The sequence below is a fragment of the Carettochelys insculpta genome, chromosome 1 (genome assembly GCF_033958435.1).
Source record: "Carettochelys insculpta isolate YL-2023 chromosome 1, ASM3395843v1, whole genome shotgun sequence".
Classification (NCBI taxonomy): Eukaryota; Metazoa; Chordata; order Testudines; family Carettochelyidae; genus Carettochelys; species Carettochelys insculpta.
In genome coordinates, this window is record NC_134137.1 from 217,611,138 (window position 1) to 217,633,899 (window position 22,762).

The window sequence follows — 22,762 nt, forward strand, 5'->3', positions numbered from 1 at the left end:
CCAGTACCCCAGTTTGGCCAACCAAGAAGGGTTTTAATATTACACGAGAGCAAGGTCACCTGAAGTCACTTTGCTAGATATTTAAATTCAGGAGTTGCACCGGGTCAGACAAGTCATCTTAAGAGCTGTTCCATCCATTGTCTACTCTTCCCTTTTCCAGGATGGTATTGGTTACCATAAATACAGGCAACCAGATTAGTATGGCAGTGGCAGAGGAACAAGCCCTCCATTTTGCATTCTATATTCAAGTTACAACTGCTATACAAAGGCAGTATAACCAGTGTATGTGAGGAAATTATTCTCTTTCCTTGCTTAGAAGCACAAGGTTCTTTCTAAACCACTATGTGCAACTAACTTTTCCCATTTGTACTTACCACATAGCCTACAAGTCCAAGTTCACCCCTTTCCTGGGATTTGGCTTCATTAGTCAAGTAAATCAATCACATTGAGGGAAATTTACTCCACTCCACGTTTGCTAACATTCCTTTCTCAAAACTGCTTAAGCCCCATCACAGAGCTTCTCACCTTCATTGTAGCCATGTGAGATAATAAGGCACCTGTGCCAGCGAATCAGATCTACTTCTGCTGGGAAAGGGTTGAATCATCACCTACTAGCGGAGTGCAGGGTTGCAGGCAAATATTGCCCACCTGTTATCCTATTCAATTCCTAAAGTTCCTTTCTTCAATAAAAAGCAGAACCTCTAACATTCACCTATTCCACAGTATGTCAGACACAGTAATCACCTTTTATGCAAGAAAATAACTGTTAGTTCTGTTTGGGCTTTTTGTTCAATTGTACACTAAGTCTTAGAGATAGTGCAATTATTTGGGGATACAACATAGTTATATCACATACTGAACTCTTCCCTGGGGTTTTTGTGGCCAAAACCTTAATTCCAAAAAGTTATCCCTCCAATAAGCATGTCATTGCCTGGGAACCGAACAAGGATTTCAACGGGCCTTCTGTGGCACTGACCATGTACTCCCTATACTTACAATCTATCACCTTCAGAGTGCTAGTAATGGTCTCAGAAAAGGGCCACCAATTCTGATACGCTGTGGTTTAAGATGATGTCTACACTATAAGCATGAAGTTGAATTTAAGGCACTTGGCTTGATATTACAATGCGACTCTCTCCACTGTAAATACCATTTGGTCAAACTTAATGAGTACTGAGGTCAACATGCTTGCTCTGATTATCCAATGCAGTGTAACACTGAGTTCAAACTTAAAAGGTTAGATTAATGCCCATGTTTAATGCCAGTATTAGTGTTGCTTTAAATTGATTTTATTGGCCTCCAGAGGTGTGCCACAGGTATCCCACAATGCTCCACAGATGTACGTTCTGTCCATTTTCACCTCCTCTGCTCTCCAAGTGTGCAGGAAGTCGGAAACAGGAAGCCCACTATTTTAAACTCATTTCTGTATAATCAGCATCATGATTGAATCTAACCACGAAAGACAGCCACAGCACGAGACATCAAGAGAGATAATGTCTCAGTTCACCTGGCAAGCTAGCCCCCACCTCACCACGTGCTGGCTTGGCTGTTGGGACCAGACAGTGGCACATTGGACAGCAGGGTGACATGTCCTGCCCTGCGTGGGATGTAGCAGGAGAGGCAATCTTCTTTTCTGTGCTTCACGTGTGTACTCCCCCACCCCAGCCACCACACAGTCAGGGGGTCTAGTCCCCCACAGGTGCCACACAGCTGGCAGACTAGACTGCACCCCACCACATGACTGCAGCACAGTGCAGACCATGCTTCCAGATGGTAGTATGTCCTGGCCTGTGTGGGTCTGTTGCAGAAGAATGGGTCCTCACACAACAAAGATTTTCAGGGGATAGCTGGCCCCTCTCAGGCAACAAACACCAGGGCAATGGCTCACCTAAGGGGAAATATTTTCAGGGACTGTTGTGAGAGGGGATTGCTCCACCTACAGCACAGATTTTTAGGGGCTGTCTGGGCCCTGTCAGGCAACATGCATGTGGGGGATGGCTCATAAAAAACCACTTGAATGCACAATGTCAACAAGAGCCTCAGCTGGCCACTGAGCTATGTTAAGGGGGTGGCCCCAGCTGCAGCTATTTTCCAGACTGTTTCCCCTGACTAATAAGAAACCAGTTGATACGTGCTGCAGTCAAGAGCCTCAGGTGGCCCTCAAGCTCTATTTGGGGTGGGGTGGGGAAGGAGCAACCCTGGCCACACTTATTTTCTGGGCTGGCCACCTTGCCTAGGCATACAAGTGAAGGAGCAATGTCAACAGGTCTGAGGGGTGGGGAGGAAAATGAGGACAATGTAGTGTGGGTAGTTGACATTGCACACACACAACCACTTGCAGGGATTTTTTTTTTTTTAAATAAAACTTTACTAGCAAAACCAACAGAATGCTACAGCCTGAGAGAACTGAGGGATCAGTTCCCACAATGCCCTGCTGCAAGTCAAATTTTGGTAATTTAGTATGGACACACTAAGTTGACTTTATGGGGGATGCAAACAACTTCAACTTTATAAAGCCCAGTGTCTCAAAGTCCACTTTATTTTGTAGCATAGACACAGGTGTATTTAAATTAATAGACATGGCACTGAAGTGGAAGAGAGTATGAGCAGTATCACCCCTGACAAGAGCCACTTTCTTTTCCAAATCAAGACATCAGCTGAGAAACCTAGACACTCCACTGGCAGAGGGGACTACACCTCATGTCAGTGGGTAAATAGGTCAGAGCCTCTCTGGCCCCATTCTTCCCTTACAAAAACATTTGTGACTAAGACTTTTGGCTAAATGCATCAGCTTATCCATGTGCAACTTCATTGAGTTCAGCAGATTGAGATCCACTTACCCCAGATGTGAAATTTCCATTACCCATTGAAATTTAATTTCCCTTTGCTGATAGCCTCCTCCTACCCTGACCTCCCATAAAGTGAAGCAACATTTTCCTTTCAGGAGTAATCTTTAAGTCGTCACAGTTCCTGAAGGCGGCAAAGCATCTTGCCCCAAACAGCAACCTGACCCACATGGGACAATGTACTAGAACATCTCACTATGGACAGCCCAAGCAAATCACTGTTGATCTAAACCATGGTTTTCCAAACCAGGAGGCATGAAGCAACCCAGCCCCACCATCACTCCCACCCCCCAAGAAACAGCCAGCCTTTGCTTCCAGCTCTCAGCCCCTGCCTTTTCATATGGGTGACCCAGCACAGCCACTATAAAAAACAGGCAGCCAGCAAAGACCCATGTGGGGCTAGCTGCCTTCTGCAAAGGCGAGCGAACATGGGTTGGTGGGAGGCGGAGTAGGAGTAGGATGGGGTTCGATAGGGGGCTGGGTGTGCCTGGATCAGGGGAGGGGGATGGGGTAAGAGTGAGTCTAGTGGTGCCTAGCTTTAGGGGAGGGGAGGGGCTCAGGCAGCTGGCCTCAGCAGCACAAGGCAGGCAGGCAGCTGGCTGGGCCCAGCAGCATGGGGCTCAGGCAGGCAGGCTGGCCCACATGCAGCTGTCCCCAACAGCAGGGGTTTGAGCAGCTGGCCTGCAGCTTACAGGGCTCATTTGGGCAGCTCTGGCAGCACAGGGCTCAGGAGGGTAGGTGACTGGCATGGGGCTCAGGCAGCTAGGGCTGCGCCAGGCCCCCTCAAGGGACAAGAAAAACTAGTTAGTGCTTATTTTTAATTTTAAACAACATTTTTATAGCAAGTTTATTTTAAATTACAACTTATGTTTGTTAAAAGGGGGGTTAAATGATGGTAAAGAAAAGGTAGGGGGCCATGAAGGTTTCTCAAAAAACAAGTCAAAAGAGGGGCATGATGCCAGGAAGTTTGGGAATCATTGATCTAAACTGACTACACAACTCGTAGAGAAGAAAAAGAGGATGGAGCATCAGAAGGAAAGGCCCAGGGGAGGAGACAGGAGATTGGCTAAGGTGCCATAGTTTAAAGGAGCCTAAATTTAGAAGAAAAGGCTACTTGCATGACAGGAAGGACTGGTCATGTGAGTAACAGTTGCAGTAGTGTGTTCATACAACCTGTTAAAACAGTGGCCCTCCCAGGTCCCAGAAGCAACCCTCAAGAGTAACAGAAGTCAAACTATTTCATCAAGACAATGTTATTTGTAACAAATGCAGCACACCCAATATTTTTGAATTAAACAGATTTATTTGACACTGTACATGAGAACTTGGCAGGTAAGCATCAGAGTTACATTTGAGGATACCAGATTTCACCAATTTGTCTACAAGACATGCTTTGTTCCAAATTACAGCACTAAGGAAGGGAATTATGATGCAAGAACCATTACCGAGTATAAGAACAAGATGGATTATTGTACACACTGATCACTTGGAAATGTGGAATTACTCCAACAGAGCATGTCTCTACAGCATCAACTTCTTGCACTAGTAGTCTAATTGTTCTTAAATAAAACATCAAATTCAAATACGTTTATCCACTATGCTTGTAAGTTAACAGGACTAGCTCTTGAAAGTACGAAAAACATGCTTCTTTAGATATAAATACAGTGGGCTTGATTCAGCCAAATACTTACATTAAAATCAATGATATTTAAGTACTATACTGACTAGGAAGAGAGTTAAGGCTAGGCACTTAAGTACTTGGCTGAATCAGAGCCATATTCATGAAACCATGTTGAGGAAATATACATAGCATAGACAGACATTTCTCCCACATAATCCACTGTGAAGATGAAAGCAAGCCCTTGCGCTAGTGCATGCAAACATGGCTGACAGTGCCCCAACTGATTTAATTGGGAGTAGGATCAAGCTTATAAATAATTATAGCATTTCATTTCCTGCCAATAACTGCAATGCATATATACACAAGCAAGCATCAATAACCATTCAGATTCATTGTCTCCATGTTCATACACAATGAAATTCATCCGATTTGTACAAATATTAAAATTATATGTGCAATCCACAATACAAAGTTCAACATCTGAAACATCTCTTTAGTTAACCAAATTACAAAAAGCAACAGAATAGCAGGATAATGCTACTGATTTATATACAGCACTGAATAAGACATGGGGGGAAGCTACTGAGGAATATAAATACTCTTTCTGGCTTCTAAAATTATTAGTTTTAATCCTTACGTTAATTTGTGATTTTTAAAAGAACTTAATATTGCTGCCCTTTATCTTACACATACCTAAATATAAAAAGAAACCTTCAATACAACCACCCTTGTCTACGAACTAGTTAAACTGTTCAAATAAGTCAGCTTACAATAGCTATTAAACTCAGGTATCCAGACACCTGGCATTGAACATTCCCATCTGGTCAGAGGAATTTGAATTGTGTTAACATAACCCACTATATAATAGTGAACTAAATACTTTTGTTTCATAGAAACAACTCACATTTGCCTCTACAGGGCAAATGGTCTATTTACAGATACATTAGGACTGCCTAACTGACAGTGAGTGTACAGAACTCCAAGACACATGGAGTTTAATATGGCGAAGCTCTCTGCTGAACTGCCTTGCCCTTCAGGATACGTCTTATCTGGGGGGTGGAAAAAAAAAGAAAGATTAATATGCATCCTCCCATACTGAATCACTAAGGTCAGATAAAATATCTATCAAACCCAAATCTGTATTGCTTCTCCTTGTTGACAATCTAGAGTCTAGGGCCACTCACCTGAAGTGAATGGACTCAAAGTTAAATGATTTATACCACTTTTAGTGAAGCCAGAATTACTTATTTGCTCAGATTGTGTACTCATTTGTTAGAAGCCCCAATAACGACTAGGACCTGTGTGCTACCACAATACAAAATAAAAATCAAGACAGTCCATATTCACTTAAATGTGTGGGGGGGTGTCAGGCAAAGGTAAATAATATTTCTAAAACAAAAAGCTATTGAGCTAAAATAAATGCTACAAGTAACTTCTACAATTCTGTGCATCTGACATGTTAAAAATTACACATGGGCCTAAACCTGAAACTTTAGAATTTTTCCCCTTAAGTAAATCAGATTGATTCAGTAGGACTAGGATTTGGCCCACTGTCCCATTGTACAACTCCTGCACTCTTAAATGCAAACTGCATATAACAAATTTGCTGTGCTATTCAGAGATGAGCTGACCTGCAAGGCATAAAAAAAATTCAAACTCACCTTTCCGAAAAGTCAACAATTCCTGAAACCAAGCTCAGGTCTTTTACTATCTAGAATACTATCTTTGTGACTCCCTGAATTTAAAGCAATTAAAAGTTATGTTTAAACGCATGGAAATTAGAAGTGTGCTGCAATGAGCTAGGGGAGAGCTATTTGGAACAGCTATTCAGAATGAGAAAGCTATTCTGCTTTGGAAAAGAGACATGGAGCTTTTCATCTGAATGTCACCTCAGAAATGTGCTGATAGCTAGGTTTCCCATCCTAGATCTTTATAGAGTGCAGACATCTAAGGAACAGTCATTGATTTGCATCAGTTGCCACCAACCCCCAGAAAAAGTTTTAAAGACTTTGGAGTTTACCTGTTCTCCTACTGGGCCATCAGGAACCAAGTGAACCGGCTGCTCATTCTCCAAGTTTCTAGCACTTGGATCAGCGCCCTTCCGCATCAGCAGACGAACTGCATCCAGCTGAGTCACCCGATACTGCAAGCTAGCAGCAACATGTAGCGCTGTGTTGCCATTGTAAGCCTACCGAAGACAGAGCACACAGTGTTACTATGAACAGGAAGGAATTATGAATCACAGCGCATACACAATGCCATTACCAGACAACATACGCTCCCTCCCACTGAATTCAGGAAAGATCCCGTACCTTTGCATTAACGAAAGACAGGCAGTTGGGTAGATCCAAAAAGAAACGAATTAACTCCAGATTAGCTTCTTCTGCTGCCAAATGCAGAGCTGACCGACCACTTTTACGATCCTATTCAAAAACAGAAAAACACTTTCAGTATTGCACAAGCATACATGGACACTCACAAAGGGAAATACAACCCTTTCATACCTGTCCCCACCCCACTGACATTGTAAAACCACGAACACAATGAAAATTAATCCCATTTAAAACAGGAGTTAATTATTTTTAAAGTAAATATTCTAATTTCACACACACAAAAGGCATGACTCAACGGGTGTTAACACTACACAGTTCTATCAAATGCAGGATGAGCTATGACAACTTTTCAAGCTGGCTACAGGAATAGCATCTAACTCAAATCCAAACTACCACCTAGTTGTTACAGATCTATCACATTGCTTCTAATGAATTTCCCTTTTCAGGAAAAGTTACCAGCACAGCAAAAATTAACTCTTCTAAAGATTAGGCTACCACTCCCCTGTTCTAACATGTCTCTCTTGCACTGTCTGGCCTGAATACATGTAATATTCCTATTCCAATCACAAACTAGCTCTTACTGTGCTTCAATTCCTTTTGTTTATTACTATTAGCACTAGCTGATGCGTAGTAAGCGATTCTTTTCGCTTAGAGAGTTCTCCCAGCCACCAGTCAGTTCCTACTTAAGGAGTTCTTACTTTTGCTTCAACAGAGGCTCCCATCTGGATCAGTGCCTTGATGGTGTCCATCAGGCTCTTGTTTTTCAACAGAAGCTCCTGGACTTCCGGTGAGTGAGGTGGCTGACTGCTTCGGAGTTCATGCACCACGGCATTATGGGCCAGCACTGCGCAATGCAAAGCTGTCAACCCTGAACATTAAAAAATGAAATGAGGTACAACTGGACCAGCTGCTTATTTACAAAGGGAATCCCTTCCACTTTGATGTTTCCCTGCTGTTCTGAGTTGCCATGTTAGCCCCCAGAAAGGGTTAAACACTAGCCTTGTCTCAGCACATGAGAGTAATGAAGAATCAATATTCAAATGACTAGTCTAAAGGATGTTTTATAACAAAACAAACAGAGCACATTTACATCTACAGAGCTTTCAACTGAGTTCATGGTAATTCCTTTGCTCTCTATTCTTTCCTCAGCACTCAGACACATCAATGATTAAAAGAGAATTAGACAAATTTATAATCTTAAGCATGAACTGATGTCATTAAAGCAGAGTTCATGCTTTTCCTATAAAAGTGTGGAAGTCCTGCATAACCCAAGAAAACAAGTTCTTCATGGAAACCAACTTAGGTTCTACTTGATCAAGGAGAACCCAGCTGATCTGCCAAGAGCAATTACCCTCAGCTGACAAAAAAATTGACATGTCTGGCTCTCTTGCTTTTTTGCCTCATGATGCATTTCTATCCGCTACTACAAACAATCATATGCAGCAATTCTGAATATAAAACTCATAGCTGCTCACCATCATAGTTTGTTGCCTCAAGGTCCACATACTGACTACTTCCAATGGCTCCCTTCTGGATTGCCTGCAAATATGGGGTTGAAGTACTCATTAGCTCCCTCCAAGAGGCATACTGACAACTAAAGCATTTATAAACATATTGCTGTAACAGTGTGTTGGGAATAAAAAGAGTTTTAGATTAAAGGAGAACATACCCCTTATTTTTAAAATTACCAGGATTCTACAATAATGGTCTAATACTGCTGATAATTTTAGAGCAAACTGCTGATTTTATGCAATTAGCGTAAGGGACATATAAGAGTGTATTGATATACTGTGGCAGCATAGTTGAGTATTTTCAGAATCTAGTATGAGCCTTCCCAGAAGAATGTAAAGCCATTAGGAACTGCACAAAAGACAAAGGGAAAAGCTTCACTGCCTTTCTGACCCTTACCTGAAGGACCTGGGAATGCCCCTTCTCAGCACAAACATGCAATGGTGTTCTACCCCAGCAGTCTGTGGTGTTCACTTGGGCCCCCAGATTAACCAGATCCTGGACAATAAGATGCTGATTGGCAGCCACAGCCACCTGAAAAGCACTCTGCAAATTTTGAAAAGCAAAGTTAACAGTCAGCCGTTACCTGCCAGGAAACAGGGGCTAAATAACCCCATTACAAACTATAAACAAACAATGCTTACTGGCATTGGGAAGCTGGGACAAACAATTTGAAGAAAATTACTGCTCAGTTATGCACTGAACTAAAGACAGCCCACCATGGTCTGCAAGCTTAATCTCAAGATTAACATTAACAAGTAGTCCACCTGACTTGGCTCAGGGTTTGGACACACAGCATCTGCATGCATATAAGAGAGGCCGGACTGGAGAAGCTCACCTGGCCATTGTGTTCTTTAATATCTAACATGTGGAGAGCAGCCATTTTTCTGGCAAGAACATAGGAAAGAGCCCGTCGGCCTTGGGCAACAGCAATGTGAAGGATTCTGCATAGAGGGATACAAATACAGGGTGTAAGAATGTAACTGTGCAAATGGGAGACATACTATTAGATAAATACAAATGCAGGATATACATGGTGCAAGCATTCCACATTCAATGACTGCATGCAATTTGTTTTAATTCACAAAAGTGACTATCTACAGCAGTACCATTAAAAAAACCACACTGAGTACTGGGTACCAGCAATATTACTGTATCACTGATATTTGATAGAAACCATCACATTCACAGTATGCACCTACTGCTAACACATGAAAATAATCCGCTCCCAGCCAAACAATCTAGGGTCAGTTAAATATAAACCCCCCACAGATATCAAAACAACACTCACGTATCCCCATCTGAATCTTTTGCAAGTATCTGCTCTTGAGTGATGTTGGCCAATTTGTTTTCTTCTTGTTCCACTTGCCACTGAAAGAATGACTTGCCCAGCTGTGCTGTGTTTCTGACAATACCTTGGTGTTGCAGAGAGACATTTAGAGTAGCCAGAGATGAACTGTTTACTTCAAGTGTACTAGAGCTGTTATTTGGTACTAGGCTGAAGTTCTGAGTGTGGGTGTTGACCTCAGATGGCTGATGGGCAGTAACTAGAGGCTGGAGACAGTTGGATATATTCTCTGAGCCTTCAGAACTGTTCAAGAGCGATGCAAAACTTTGAGTTTGGCAATACTGCAGTTCATGGCTTTCAAAGACATTCTGTTGATAGGTAGGAGACTGGTCATTTCCAGAAAATGGCCTGTATTCCAGTAACGGATCCTGATTACAGTTCTGTGGCAAACCCTGGGTCTGTGAGGGAGAAAATTGGAAATTCTGGGGGGGATCCAACATTTGTTGGGGACTATTGGCTCGGAAGACTTGGTACTTCTCAGGTGGAGAGAAAGCCTGTGACCTCTGGATGTCCTGGTATCGTTCCCCTGGAGAGTTGTGGTTAGGTATGGTGTGCAGCCAGCTGACCTGCACAGTGTTCAGAGAAACTGGATTTGACTCATTCTTAATGTTTATAATGTTTTGAAGCATGTCAGAACAGTTATGTTTTGGTTCATTTTTATTAGCATCCTCCATGCTATCCAGAGAGGTTGGTGTTTGCGGGGGTGTCTAGAGAAAAATTAAAAACAAAAAATTTAGCTGACCATTTTGTGTTACACAAAAAATAGTGGAAAAATATTTTAGATATTATAGTACTATTTACCAAGAAGTGAGAGTGAAAACTAACAGGTCTTTTGTAACTCGGTCCATCAGAAAGAGGTTCATGAGCCCTTCTTTTACCACTTCGACCAAGTATGTTCTTCAACTCTGTTAAATAAAAAATGCATTTACAACCAGCTTTTAAGGTTTCGCTTGAAATGTAGCTGATATTTGTAGACACTTCACAGAAGAATATAAGAAAAAATGGGTACCTGTGAACTGCTCATAGTTCACCGCTCCGACTTGTGCCTATGTAGGGGAAAAAAAACCAAAAAACAAAAAAAAAAAACCACACATTACAAAAGCCAAAACCAAATTTCAAAACAAAGAAAAACAATAAAACAATAAAGCACTACCTAGCTCTCAGATCCTTTACAATAGCCCTAATAGGTGATGTCCGAACCATCTTTTCATTTTCTAATCTCCAACTAAATCTGGTGGAGATGAGAAGAAGGGGAAAAATCCTTTATTTTTAAGGCTACTCTTACGAAAGTTCTACTGAATTTCCAAACCATCTTATGGAAAGCAATAGAAAATTATATCCAGGCTATAGAATCTGATCAAATGGTTCAAAAAACCCTACAGATTCTATTCAATTCAGTAGGTTTCCATGGAATTATCGAGTAACTTACCAGCTTCATCCCTGTTAAATTCTATGGCGGCATTTCCAATCACTCCTCAAGAATCACTTCTTAATGGATGCCACAGCAAACCAAATCAAGACACCCTTCCTAAGATATTTCTCTCTCTGGGATTCCCCACATCTCCCTTCCTCTGTTTCAGTTTGTTAGAAGGCAGGCTCCCCAGGGAGCACATCACCTACCTCAATGAGTCCCATACTGCTCTGAGCAGACTGATAGCCCTTATAAGCAATTAAATAATAGGTCCTTTCTCAGAATGCTACAGTGCCTCAACCCTTTCTGAATTTGATCAGATTGCACAACAGTTCAAATGTGTGTGTATATGCAGGCTCCATTTGGAAAATAAAGTTTAGTAAGCAAATGAGTTGCAAAATGTGTCTCTTAACAAGACACTGAAGTCACCTTCAGGCTCATTCCCAATTCCCTTCCAACCACAATCTCTTCCCTCCCCCAGTTCTGGGAGAGAAACATCTTCAGTTATACGGACATTAACAAGACAACAAATATGATTTTGGTGTTAAAGTACATCTCCTCATTCAAAGCTGAATACAACTACAGCAGAGCTGAATTTCACCCACGCCATCAAAAAAACTGAATTACCGTGAATTCATCAGCAACTTGGCTTGTGGACATCTGTTTGTTGCTTCTAATGTGCAATAGGAGCTCCTTCACTGAATTTTTCACACGAACCCCTTGGAAAGGTCCTCTGTGCTGCTTTCCTCCCCCCATGTGGTGTTCAGCTGTTGAAACACAAAGAGGAAACTAAATTAATCCACCTGCACAATCCAAGCCACAGAGGCAAATGGAAAATAAGGTGAATCTCTTCTTTCAGCCAATAAAGCAGACAGTCTCGTGACATAAAAAATATTGCACAGAACCTTGCCAGCCAGTAAGGTGTTTCAGAAGCACATAACCTGTTTATATTTCATTCTTCTAGAGCCTTCCATACATCCCACTTTTACTGATTAACAATCTGGAAACAAGAGAACATGTCATCATAGCTGCTAGAAGCCCAATTACAGAGCAGGAACCCACTCTTAGGCACTATCCAAACACAGGAACAAAGAAAGACTGTCTCTTGCCCCAGTCGATTACATCTGAAAACAAGTAGATGTCTAAATACTATAAAACTTTTGTTTAACAATTTTCAGAATTACTTGTGTTTGTTATCTCCATAGTGGCTGGAACTAGTGCTTTACAGCAGGGGAAAAATCAAATTTCTTCATTACAAGTACAATACAGCTGTGACACTCCCTGCCAGACCTCTTCTGTCTCATAGCTTTAAAATTAAAATCAGTTTTGAAGCTACAAAAAGAGAAGTGGGAGAGAGAAAACGATGACCTAAGGCATTCAGGCTTGTAAAAGCAAGTTTGTTACCTGATAAGGAAAGTACAAAGTTGACAATGTGCAGACCTACTCCAGGTCCCATGGGTGCGCATGGGGTTTGATACAGCAGGGGGAGTCGGGTGGCCCGGGACCAACCACCCCACCTTTATAGCAGCACTATGTGATTCAGTGTATCTACTTTAAAACCTAGGTTTCCACAGTATTATGAGTACCAGGAACAATAACACTCCAATTGTGAACACCACAATGCCCTGCGGCTGTTCTAAGTCCCAATAATTCTCTATACAGCCCCAGCTAGTGGTATTCACCAATAGTGATTGATTCATTTATTCATAACTACAATTACTTAACACTTGTCATATATTTATTTATTTATTTGGCATAGGCTAAACCCTAGGTTACATACAGCTGTATATAATTACATGCGACTTACCAACAATATCCAATGCTCCCACATTTCACCAATAACTACATTACAACGGCCCTTCAAGTTAGAGATACGGCTGGTTGGGACCTTTCGTGGTGGTGATGTCTGGCTGATCAGGCCGGGGTCTGCTGTCTGGACTGGAAGTTGCTAGCCTCCGCCTCATGTGCAGGAGCCCACACCCTTATTCCTGCTAAACGACCTTTTATACTGTTTCTTACTTGGGGGTTCAATACCTGGCCAATTAAAGCATTTGTTACCTAATTTGGGCCTTCTATCCTCCCGGCCTGTCAGAATATGTTACAAGATTTCCTCTGTCCTTGGTCATTTTCCGAACCTCCCTCCAGGACCCTCTGATGTTGCACAACCAAGACGTTCTCTTTGCGGGGGGGGGGGGGGGGGGGAAGCAGCCATAAATTCCCAGCCCACTTTTCACAGCATCCCTGCAGTAACCAGCTTGCTTTACAGAGCAGTTGGGCCAACAGCCTCCCCTCCTCACTTCCAAAGTATTGGACACAAGGGAAAATGCAACCCTCGCAGAGGGTTGGCCAGCTAAACCCAGTCTTGTGAGTTCAATCCTTGAGGGAACCATTTAGGGATGGGGCAAAACAGATTTAGTTTAAAAAAAAAAAAAAGAGTGGCGCTTGGTCCTCCCAAAAGGGCAGGGGGCTGGACTTGAGGTCCCTGCCAGTTCTGAGAGATGTGTACCTGCACATCTAAGGCCACCCTTGCCACTGGTCGCTCACGGCCTTACGTCCATCACAGCATTGCACAACTCTGAGCTCTAGGAGCTGTAGCACAGTAAGCGACTACAGCCGCAGAACGGGCCTGGGAGCTGGCAGGGCGTTTTACTTTTGAGCAGCTGCCCGTGCGGGCCGCCAGGAGGCGGGGCCGCAGCAAGCTCTGGCTTGACGCGGCCTCTCTTCGCTACAGGATTTAGTTTGGCTCAATGGCGCTCTGCATTCCCCCCGCCCCCACCCCATACAAGCTGTGCCAGCCCCCCGCCGGCTCCCTCTGGAAAGGCCCACAGCCCCCGGGCCACTGCAGCCACCTCTGGGGCGGGGGGCGGCGAGCGCCCAGGCCAGCGCAGCGCCCGGTGCCCGCAGCCGGCGGGGCTCGTCGCGGCCGTACCCGCGCAGTGCCAGGGCGCTGCCTGCCAAGGGCCGGCGCTGGCTACCCAGTGCCTCCCACCCTCCCGCAGCCCAGCGCCCAGGCGGCGGCTCGGGCGTACCTCGCGGGGCTCGGCGCGGGCCGTTCAAGGAGTCCCTCCTGCGGTAGTCGCCGCTGCAGCTGCTGCTGACGGACAGGTCCGAGTCGGAGCCGGGCGAGCCCGGGACGGAGGGGGGCGGCGAGCAGCTGCCGTCGCTGCTGGCGTAGGGGGAGGCGCCATAGAAATAGGCCAGGTCGAGGGGGCTGCCTATGGAGCCGGAGCCGGAGCCGTCCTCGGCCGGCGCCTCCCGCGTGCTGTCCACGATCATGCTGCTGGCAGTAACCGAGCCGGCGGACGGGCAGATGGGTGTATAGGGCGGTAGCGGCCCGGCAGCGGCTCTTATATGCGCTCCGCCCCGGCGGGGTGTGGCCGGCGCCCGCCCATTGGCCCCGGCCGCTGACACCGCCTGTCGGGAGCCGAGGGCGGGCGTGCCGGTAAATGGCCGGGATTGGGCAACAGCCGCTGGCGCCGGGAGCGCGGCAGGCGCTGGTTTCCCAGCTGCGCGCGAATCGTGTCGTGCGCCCCCTTCCGCACCAGGCTGGCCGCGGCCGGGGCTGCTACGGGGCGGCGAGAGGGAGAGGCGCTGGGCTGCTGGGGAGCCCGCCGTGCTCCACCCACCGCCACCCGGCCGTCCCCTGCGTGCCAACGGGCAGGCCAGTTTGGTGCTCTACCCAGAGAGACGTAAACAAGGGGTGAAATCCTGGCCCTGCTGAAGCCCAGGGGAGTTTGGCCAGTGACTTCATTAAGAGGGAAACATCACCCCCCGGGGGCTTACACCCCAAGCAGTTTGCCAAAGGAGCAACAAGCCTCAGGCCTGGTTCTGCACGGGGGATTAGCCTCAATCCCGGATATCCAGTTCTGGCCCCACCCGTGGCATAGCTAGACTCGAAGTATCAGGATCGACTTCCCTGGTGTAGATGAGGGATCATCAGGCTCCTGAGGATATCCCTTACCCCTCCTGTTTGTCACCGGCCGACCCCAGGGACATTGATTTTTGCTGTGTCATCAGACATGCAGCAAAATCAATCCCTGGAAAATCGATTGTGGCGTGCTGACCCCTAGCACCGGAAGTATAGGCGTACCCTAAATCCCATCCTTTTTTCCAGGCACAACAGTGGAGGGAGCACTGAAAAGGATGGAATTTAGGAATGTCGATTCTCTAGCAAGCTGCTTAGGGCAGAACCCTGGGTGAAGAGTGGGCCCCATTTAAGTCAATGGCCAAACTTTCTTGGGCTTCAACAGGATCAGGATTTCACCCTTTGCATATTTCTGTCTGTTGTAGTGCATCAAGCTCATCTGCCTCTTAGCACACAGAGGGCTAATGGGGGGAGTGGGTGGATGGAGCATTCTGATAACCCCAGCTTCCAGCAGCCCGGGGCAATTTGAGATGTACCCTGTCCCATGTCATTCTGTCACACTGTGCACACTGCTCTCCATGAGTGAGAGAACACTAAACCATTCTACCTTTTACTTGGGCCTTGCAAATTGTTAAAGGTCAGCTCCTTTCTTAAGTCACCCCTGATTTAGGCTTTTCTCTGTTAGGCCCTTAGCATGAGGGTGGATCACCACATACATTTTAGTCATCTTTTTCAAGTCATGGGAATGAAACTCTTAACAGAGGCACTTCTGAAAGTTATTTAACATGAGGCAGCTCGGAGTGGTTTTTGTTGCTTATCGAAACTGTCCAGGGAGGATAATCCTCAAACCATCCTTCCCTTTTGTAAAGCTCTTCTTCCCTCCCTGGGCAGTCCCCGCCCACCATCCACCCCTTAAAAACACAAGCTCTGAGAAGACATTTTTTCATCTCAAGAATGTTTTCAGTGTCACTTCTGCTCCATGGATGAGCCTGTTGTAAAATTGTATCCATTACAAATTAATTTAAGCAGGTTGTCTCTGAAGGTGCCAGATCACAAGTGTGAAGATTATGGGTCTTGCTTTATCTCAGCTTGAAAGGTCACTGCCAGTTTACTCAGCTGCTAAATGGGTACTGTACTGCATTAAAGCTGTCGGAGTGTGATGATAGCCACATCCCTCCCTTATGGACATTTGGCATTACCTGCATCAACCCAATGAATCATTAGCTCGGGAGCGTCTGACTTTTGAGTAGAGGAAATGGCATTGGGTACCACATAAATATGCATAAACTGGGGGAGCTGAGGAAATGGGTCTGTCCCACAAAAGCTCATCACCAAAAAAATTATTTTGTTAGTCTTTAAAGTGCTACATGTCTGAAGTTTTGTGTTGTTGGAATACAGACTAACATGGCTACCTCTCTGTTACTATTCAGACTGGGGGAGGAGAGAGTATTAATTTTTATTATGCACATTTTCTTTTTGACAGCAGTTGAAAGAGGGAGGTTGTTTGGAATGAACTATATATATATTAATATGTATATATATATTAATCTATATATTCAAATCTGACCAACTGCAGTGAAATTTGCACTGTAACCTATGACACAAAAAAACAACTACCATACAAACTTTTCATGCCACTATCAGAAACAGCAGTCAAATACATGTTAAACAATCACATACTTCCATGAGCAGTCTTATCACGTGTGAGCATTCTTGCTGTGTGTGATAGGCTTTGCTGTGAGTCAGGATCTGCAGAAATCAGGCCATAAGATTTTATAAATGCAGTAAAATGAAATTCCTTCTTTCCCAGAGCAAATACAGTTTAACAGCACACTCAACAAAATGCTGTCCTTACAGCAAGTAGCTATTGTCACTATTTCTTAGGCCCGGTCTACACTTAAAATAGGTCAGCTTAGCTGTTGTGCTCCCAGGTATGAAAAATTAACACACTTGCTTGCCACAGCTATGTGAACCTAACCCCCGCCCCCAGTGCAAACACAGCTTGTTTCGTAGAAGAATGCTTTGCTTGACCTAGTTTCCATTTCTCAGGGAGGTAGTGTTCCTAGCATAATGGACAAGCCCTCTTTCCACAGGTTGCATCTACATGCTAGGCCAGGTATGACAGCATAGCTACATTACTGCAGGTAGGCCACTGGATCCCCATAGCATAGACATGGCTTTACTACTATCACAGGTGTATGTTGTTCAGATCCTTTTGCCCCAAAACACTCTGCACACTTGATAACCGAGAAACAACTCCCTGAATAAACTTTCTGAAAACTGCTCAGACTCATCAAACTTTATATATCCCCAGCTGCCGTACCACCAACAGTATTGTACTTAATACTGCAGTGTTACTTAGCTCTTCAGTGATGGGTCCTGGCAGTGTGTTTTGTTTTAACTGTTGTTACAAATGTGTTTCCCTTCTCTTAAAGAGAAACTTATTAGTTTGTATCTGAACAGTATCTACTTGAATTTCTGGGTCATGTGACAACTATAAACAAACATTACCATTCAATGTGAGAATTAACTTAAAAAAAAACTTTCAGACAAGTCAATTTGTTATGTAATTTCAATGGTGGTAGCTCCCCATGGTCTCAGTCAAGATCATGACCCCATTTTGCTAAGCACTATAAAAACATATAGGAAGTAAGAAGAGCTGTGCCCTGAACATTACCTCGGAGCAGAGGTTCTCAAACCAGTGCCCTATCAGCAACGAGATGCACACCACATAACATTCTCAAGTACAGGTACAGGTTGTAATGCAGAACTCTCTCATTTGGCAATACCCATAATCCAGCATGATTTTAGCAAGCTGGATGACCACTAACCAAGTGACTAAGTTTCCTGGGGTCCCATAGAGTTTGTTTACAGCCACCAGCCCTGGCTCTAAGTGTTCTGTGCTGTTATTTAGCTGTAATTTGCCCCTAGGTATCGTCTAAGAGCCCAGTAAGCAGTGGAAGTGTTAATAATATGCTAGACAATATTGACCTTCCAGGGTCTGGCAAATTCTCTTGTTTCGCACTGGTCAGGTCCCAAATTAGAGAGGTTCAAACTGTAGTATTTCTGTGGTGTGGGTGCAGTCCACGTACCACATAGAGAGCTGCATATGCAGTCCACAGTAGTGAATAGGTTAAGAACCACTGCTGTGGAGCGATGATCTTTGCGTGAAGCATGAGGTGTATATCTCATGAAGAATGTCGTATAAAATATAGCTTCAATTTCTTTTTTATTTATTTATTTAAATAAGAGGATTTTTTATTTTTCTTTTCTATTTCTAAGTTTTTCTTCTCTTCCCTTAAGGCATTTAAGGTCTAAATCCCAGTTGCAGGCTAGCATTCAAAATCCATTCCAGGTATCCCACCTTTCTTAGTGGCTATATCTAGAGAAACGTCTTATTTATTAGGCCCTCTGATAAAACCTATTCTCGTTAAGATAAACGTCTTTGTAACTCCCCTGAGCTCTATAACTAAAACCCTTTCTACAAGACATACAACCACTTATAGCACAGGATCAGCTGGCTCACACCACAACCTTATACAAGTATAGCCATTTTGCAGTAATGTCTACAAACCAAACGTAAGACGAATGTTACAGTGCTACATTTAGGTATTAAAAACATAAACCTAAGGTCTTGAACATAAGCATTTTGGCCCAAATTCAACCCAGGTGACTACATTGGCAAAGACTCTTACAAATATGTCCCGTATTGGAAAGTGCCCTTGGATGGGAGCCATGAAATTGGCACAAAGAGGCTGGAAAATCCACTCCCTAAGAGACCAACAAAGAGCAAGCACAGCCAAAAAAGAGAGGCACTGGCAGGAGCATGCCAGGGGCATCCAGTAGATGCAATAATTCAGCACATGCCACTGCCAGCCTCCCCTACTGGGGCTCTAACAGCACGTTAATGCAACAATACCCACAGCTCTACAGGCCAGCTATAAATTAGGGTCAGAATATTAGACCCAGCTCACATACAGTTAAATAGACTTGTACCTTCATTTGCTGTTACCATGTGTAACAAACTCTCAGCCAGTGGGTAGCTTCTCATTTTAGAACCTTGCATGGGTTCACCTACTCAACAGCTATAGGCTGTCAATGTGATGTGGTGATCAACACCCTCCATGGTTTCTTTTTCAAACAACGTGAAACCCATCTCTATACACTGACCTAGGACAGCATGAGCCAAAATTGTTTTTCTGAACTGAGTCAAGCAGTTATGCCGTGTACTGTTCATGCCAACTAGTGGCCAAAATTGGAAACATTGTACTGGATACATTTCTTTAATAAACAAAATCACAAGCAAACATCTATACTTACATCTGTATCATCTGGGTCGGCACTCAGCAAAATTAAGAAGTGCATTATTACTCCCTTTAAAATATATAACCTTTCTTGCCTCTCACACTTTTAACTGCTGTCTTATATTGATCAAATATTGGTGACTGAAACTATCAAACTGGATTAGATGTTCCTGATCACTGAAACTATTTAGACATGTAACAACTGACTGGTTAGCTTAATTCATCGTAACATGTCTAAGCACACGCTACACTTTCATGGTGACAAGATGTTCTCAGTTTATGAGATACCATTTTTCCGGGCAACTTTGAACGAGCATTATATTGTTCTTCATAATACAGATTCAAAACATTTTGAAACACAATATGGTAACAGGGTAAAGCCAGAATCTGCACCTACTCCCAGAAAAGGAATGGAAAGAGGCCACAACCACCATTAGCAGAATATCCTCAGCAAGGGGAATGCCATAGCACTGACGTATATGGATCTATGCTTCGGTAAGTTATGGTAAGGGTCATGTTATAGATTTGTGCGGGGGGTGGCTGGATGGCATTTTCTTTGCTTTGGCAAATCTGGAATAAAGAGAAGAACAGAAGTAGCCATGCAAGACTCCAGTAAGTTAGAACAATGTGTGGGGCTGCTCTGTCCCAGGGGTTCTCAGCCAGAGGTTCAAGGCCCCCTGCTGGGGCTGGGAGCAGGTTTCAGGAGGGCCACCAAATAAAGTCACCATTAGATTTGCTGGGCAGAAAGTCAAAGCCCCATCACGTGGAGTTGACACCCAAGGCCACAAACTCTGCCTCCCAGCACTGGAGCTGAAGCCTGAGCAACTTAGCTTCACTGGACCCTCTGTGGCATGGAGCTCTAGGCAACTGCCCTGCTTGCTCCATGCTGACCCTGGCCCCGGCTTTTAGATGCAGAAAAGCAGTTGTTGTGGCACAGGTAGGCTATAGAAATTTTATAGCATCCCTGGGGTAACAGGACTCAAAGAAAGAAAAAGCTTGAGAATCTCTACTCTAACTCACACTGGGAACTGCTCCTGACCCCAGAATTGAAAAGGCACAAAAACAAAATCAAGCAACCTTTTGCCCTGGCCATCGGACTCTGTGCTTTAACTCACAAGACCTGATAAACTTAAGATTCATATACACTAGTAGACACTGACCTATTAGTGATAAGATTCCTTTATCAACATATTTCTGGGATGGAATCACCAGAACATTGCCTAATTTGACTAAAGTGGAAATAAAAATGTTACAAATTTATTCCATTATCTATTCTAAGCAAATATTTGTTTTGCAGTACTAAGGCTCCTGATGTCAATGCTTTTTATACTAGAGTACATATATTGAGCCTGGTGCAGGAAGCTCTTGCGTCAATTAATACAAACACAGCTGCCTCGCCCTTGTATACTGGAAGGATTTCTAAAGAGCACTCCAAAATATGATTAAGCATAACACTTAACTCTTCTCTTTGAAAGAGAATCACAACAGTTGGAGGCTAAATCACAAGGAGTAGTTTCTTTTCAGAGACTACCCAGAAGAAGTAGATAAGCTTGCTTTAAGTTTGAATTAGGATGCGCAACAGCTCTGTGGATAGGAAACAGGGTTTGATACCTTTTGCCTCTAAAATCCAGCATGAGGGGCCTTGTTGCTTCTGACTGCATTATAGTTGTTCTGGCCCGTTTTTGTGGACAGTGGTTTCCAAGGGTATCCACCTAGTGCTACACTGACTTCAAAAGAGAGCATGTGTGTGCACAAGCTCGTACGTGATTCTTCCTCTTAAAAGGAAAGCCAGGAGTGTTCCCACAGAGTAAATTTTGTAGGCCTGCGAGGTACAAAATGCCATAAACTCCCCCGTTCACTTCAACAGGAGTTGAGGATGCTTGGCACCCTGTGGAATCAGACCCCCACCATATCTATGTAAAAATGAAATAAGGTGGGCCTCTCTTTCAGACTGTGGGCAAAAGAGAGCAAAGATCAATAGGGAGAATGAGAATCATCAGGGGCTCCCATGCATTATAAAACTGCCATGTAACCAATCTGAATTATTTAAAAGTAATGTTTTCCAATATGCAATTTCTCTTTACCTCCTATTCACTGTTAGCATGCCTCCTCCACATATACAGTGCTGCATGGGTGCTCATCATTTTTCATTAGATTCCCGCTCTCATTTCTATTGTAAATGCCTCTGGGCAGGGACTGGTCTCCAAAGCATCATGTACAGTAGTCACACCATAATATATAGATAATTAATAAGCATAACGCAGATTTCCCCATGACAAAGAGCACTGTCACATCATCAGTAATGGATATCTTGTTCACAAGTGTGTAATGGAAAAAATGGTATATTAAGGAGACACTATTTCTTCTCTAGGCATGATCCAAAGCTGACTAAATTCAGAGAAGTCCTGAGATTCAGTTGGCTACCATTCATCTATTAGTCAGCATGAAAGTGATCATGAAAAAGCATCTACACCATTCTTCATGAGCAAAGTTCTTCCATAGCAAGGAAAGTGTCAAAGAGCGTGTTTAAGCATTACATAGCACTGATATAATCTGTTGTCTTTGGGACTGGTTTTGCCCTCAACATTTAGTGCAATCCTCATCCACTGGATAGCACCAGTCTACTTGAGGGCACAATTTGACCCACATACACAGTTTGATCGCCAACTTCATAGGTGGGGGGGTGTCTCAAAAAAGACATGAACAATAGCTCTGCCCTCTTCCACTTCTATTGGTTTATGACCGTAAAAGAATGTGGGCTATGTATTTAAAAGGATTCGTGGATACCAACAACAAATTACAGCAACATATCAACCCTCTGTAATTCAACTTACAATTTTAGGACTCAGTGGTTGGTACAACTGAGTACCTGACAAGTAGAAAACATTGTCTATATAGATTTATTTAACCAATTACATAAATAAGCTGCATGACCCAGCAAACAAAATTCTGTTCTCAAATCATTGGTGGGGAGGAGTTTGAGGGGGGAAAAGAGCTTTCAGTTCCAGCATTCTGTTTGTCGTACAAGCAAGAAAATTCAGCTGGGACCACAAAATAACTAATCCAAGTCCATCATGCATATAAGATTGCAGACTTTTGCTTTGCCAGGAGCCCGGTCACTGGCAATGTCAGATGCACATCTGCTCACTAGGTAGACTGCCCTTTTCATTACAGTCCTTCAAAGAAGGCTGAGGACACACACAGTTCTAACCTTCACCACCTACATTTGCTTGCACAGCTGTGATGAGTGGAAGTTAGTCTCAGGAGTTCAGGAAGGCACTGACAGGAACACAGAATCAAGAATAACACACACCTCCTTTTATGCACTTCCTGTAAGACTGAGGCAAAATGCAATGCCTTCTGCAAAGAAAACCGGTAAACCAATAACCAAAACAGGAAAAGGGTGTCTGTCTGGCTCTATGAGTTTCAGTTTGAGCAGAAATATGCCCTAATTCTAAGTGTTCCTATGTGACTTTTGTCCTTTGTTACATTACTTTATGAAATGGTAACCTTGGTTTGCTCCTC

General features: G+C 43.8%; 1 protein-coding gene across 2 annotated transcripts in view; it reads right to left on the reverse strand.

Annotated features, from left to right (window-relative positions):
- Positions 1–4,129: 4,129 nt before the first annotated feature.
- Positions 4,130–22,762, reverse strand: part of NXPE3 (neurexophilin and PC-esterase domain family member 3) — a 71,781-nt gene continuing 53,148 nt past the window's right edge. The window contains exons 1-12 of one of the 2 annotated variants that reach the window (XM_074999055.1): positions 14,098–14,520; positions 11,696–11,835; positions 10,667–10,703; positions 10,459–10,562; positions 9,601–10,364; positions 9,148–9,253; positions 8,709–8,855; positions 8,276–8,339; positions 7,499–7,668; positions 6,780–6,890; positions 6,488–6,655; positions 4,130–5,516 (exon numbers count right to left, since the gene is read on the reverse strand). In XM_074999055.1, the coding sequence (XP_074855156.1) occupies positions 5,463–5,516; positions 6,488–6,655; positions 6,780–6,890; positions 7,499–7,668; positions 8,276–8,339; positions 8,709–8,855; positions 9,148–9,253; positions 9,601–10,364; positions 10,459–10,562; positions 10,667–10,703; positions 11,696–11,835; positions 14,098–14,344 (2,112 nt within the window). In that variant the 5' untranslated portion in view covers positions 14,345–14,520 and the 3' untranslated portion in view covers positions 4,130–5,462. Of the gene's footprint in view, positions 5,517–6,487; positions 6,656–6,779; positions 6,891–7,498; positions 7,669–8,275; positions 8,340–8,708; positions 8,856–9,147; positions 9,254–9,600; positions 10,365–10,458; positions 10,563–10,666; positions 10,704–11,695; positions 11,836–14,097; positions 14,521–22,762 lie in introns of those variants that run through there. The other variant, XM_074999057.1, reaches the window with a different exon arrangement.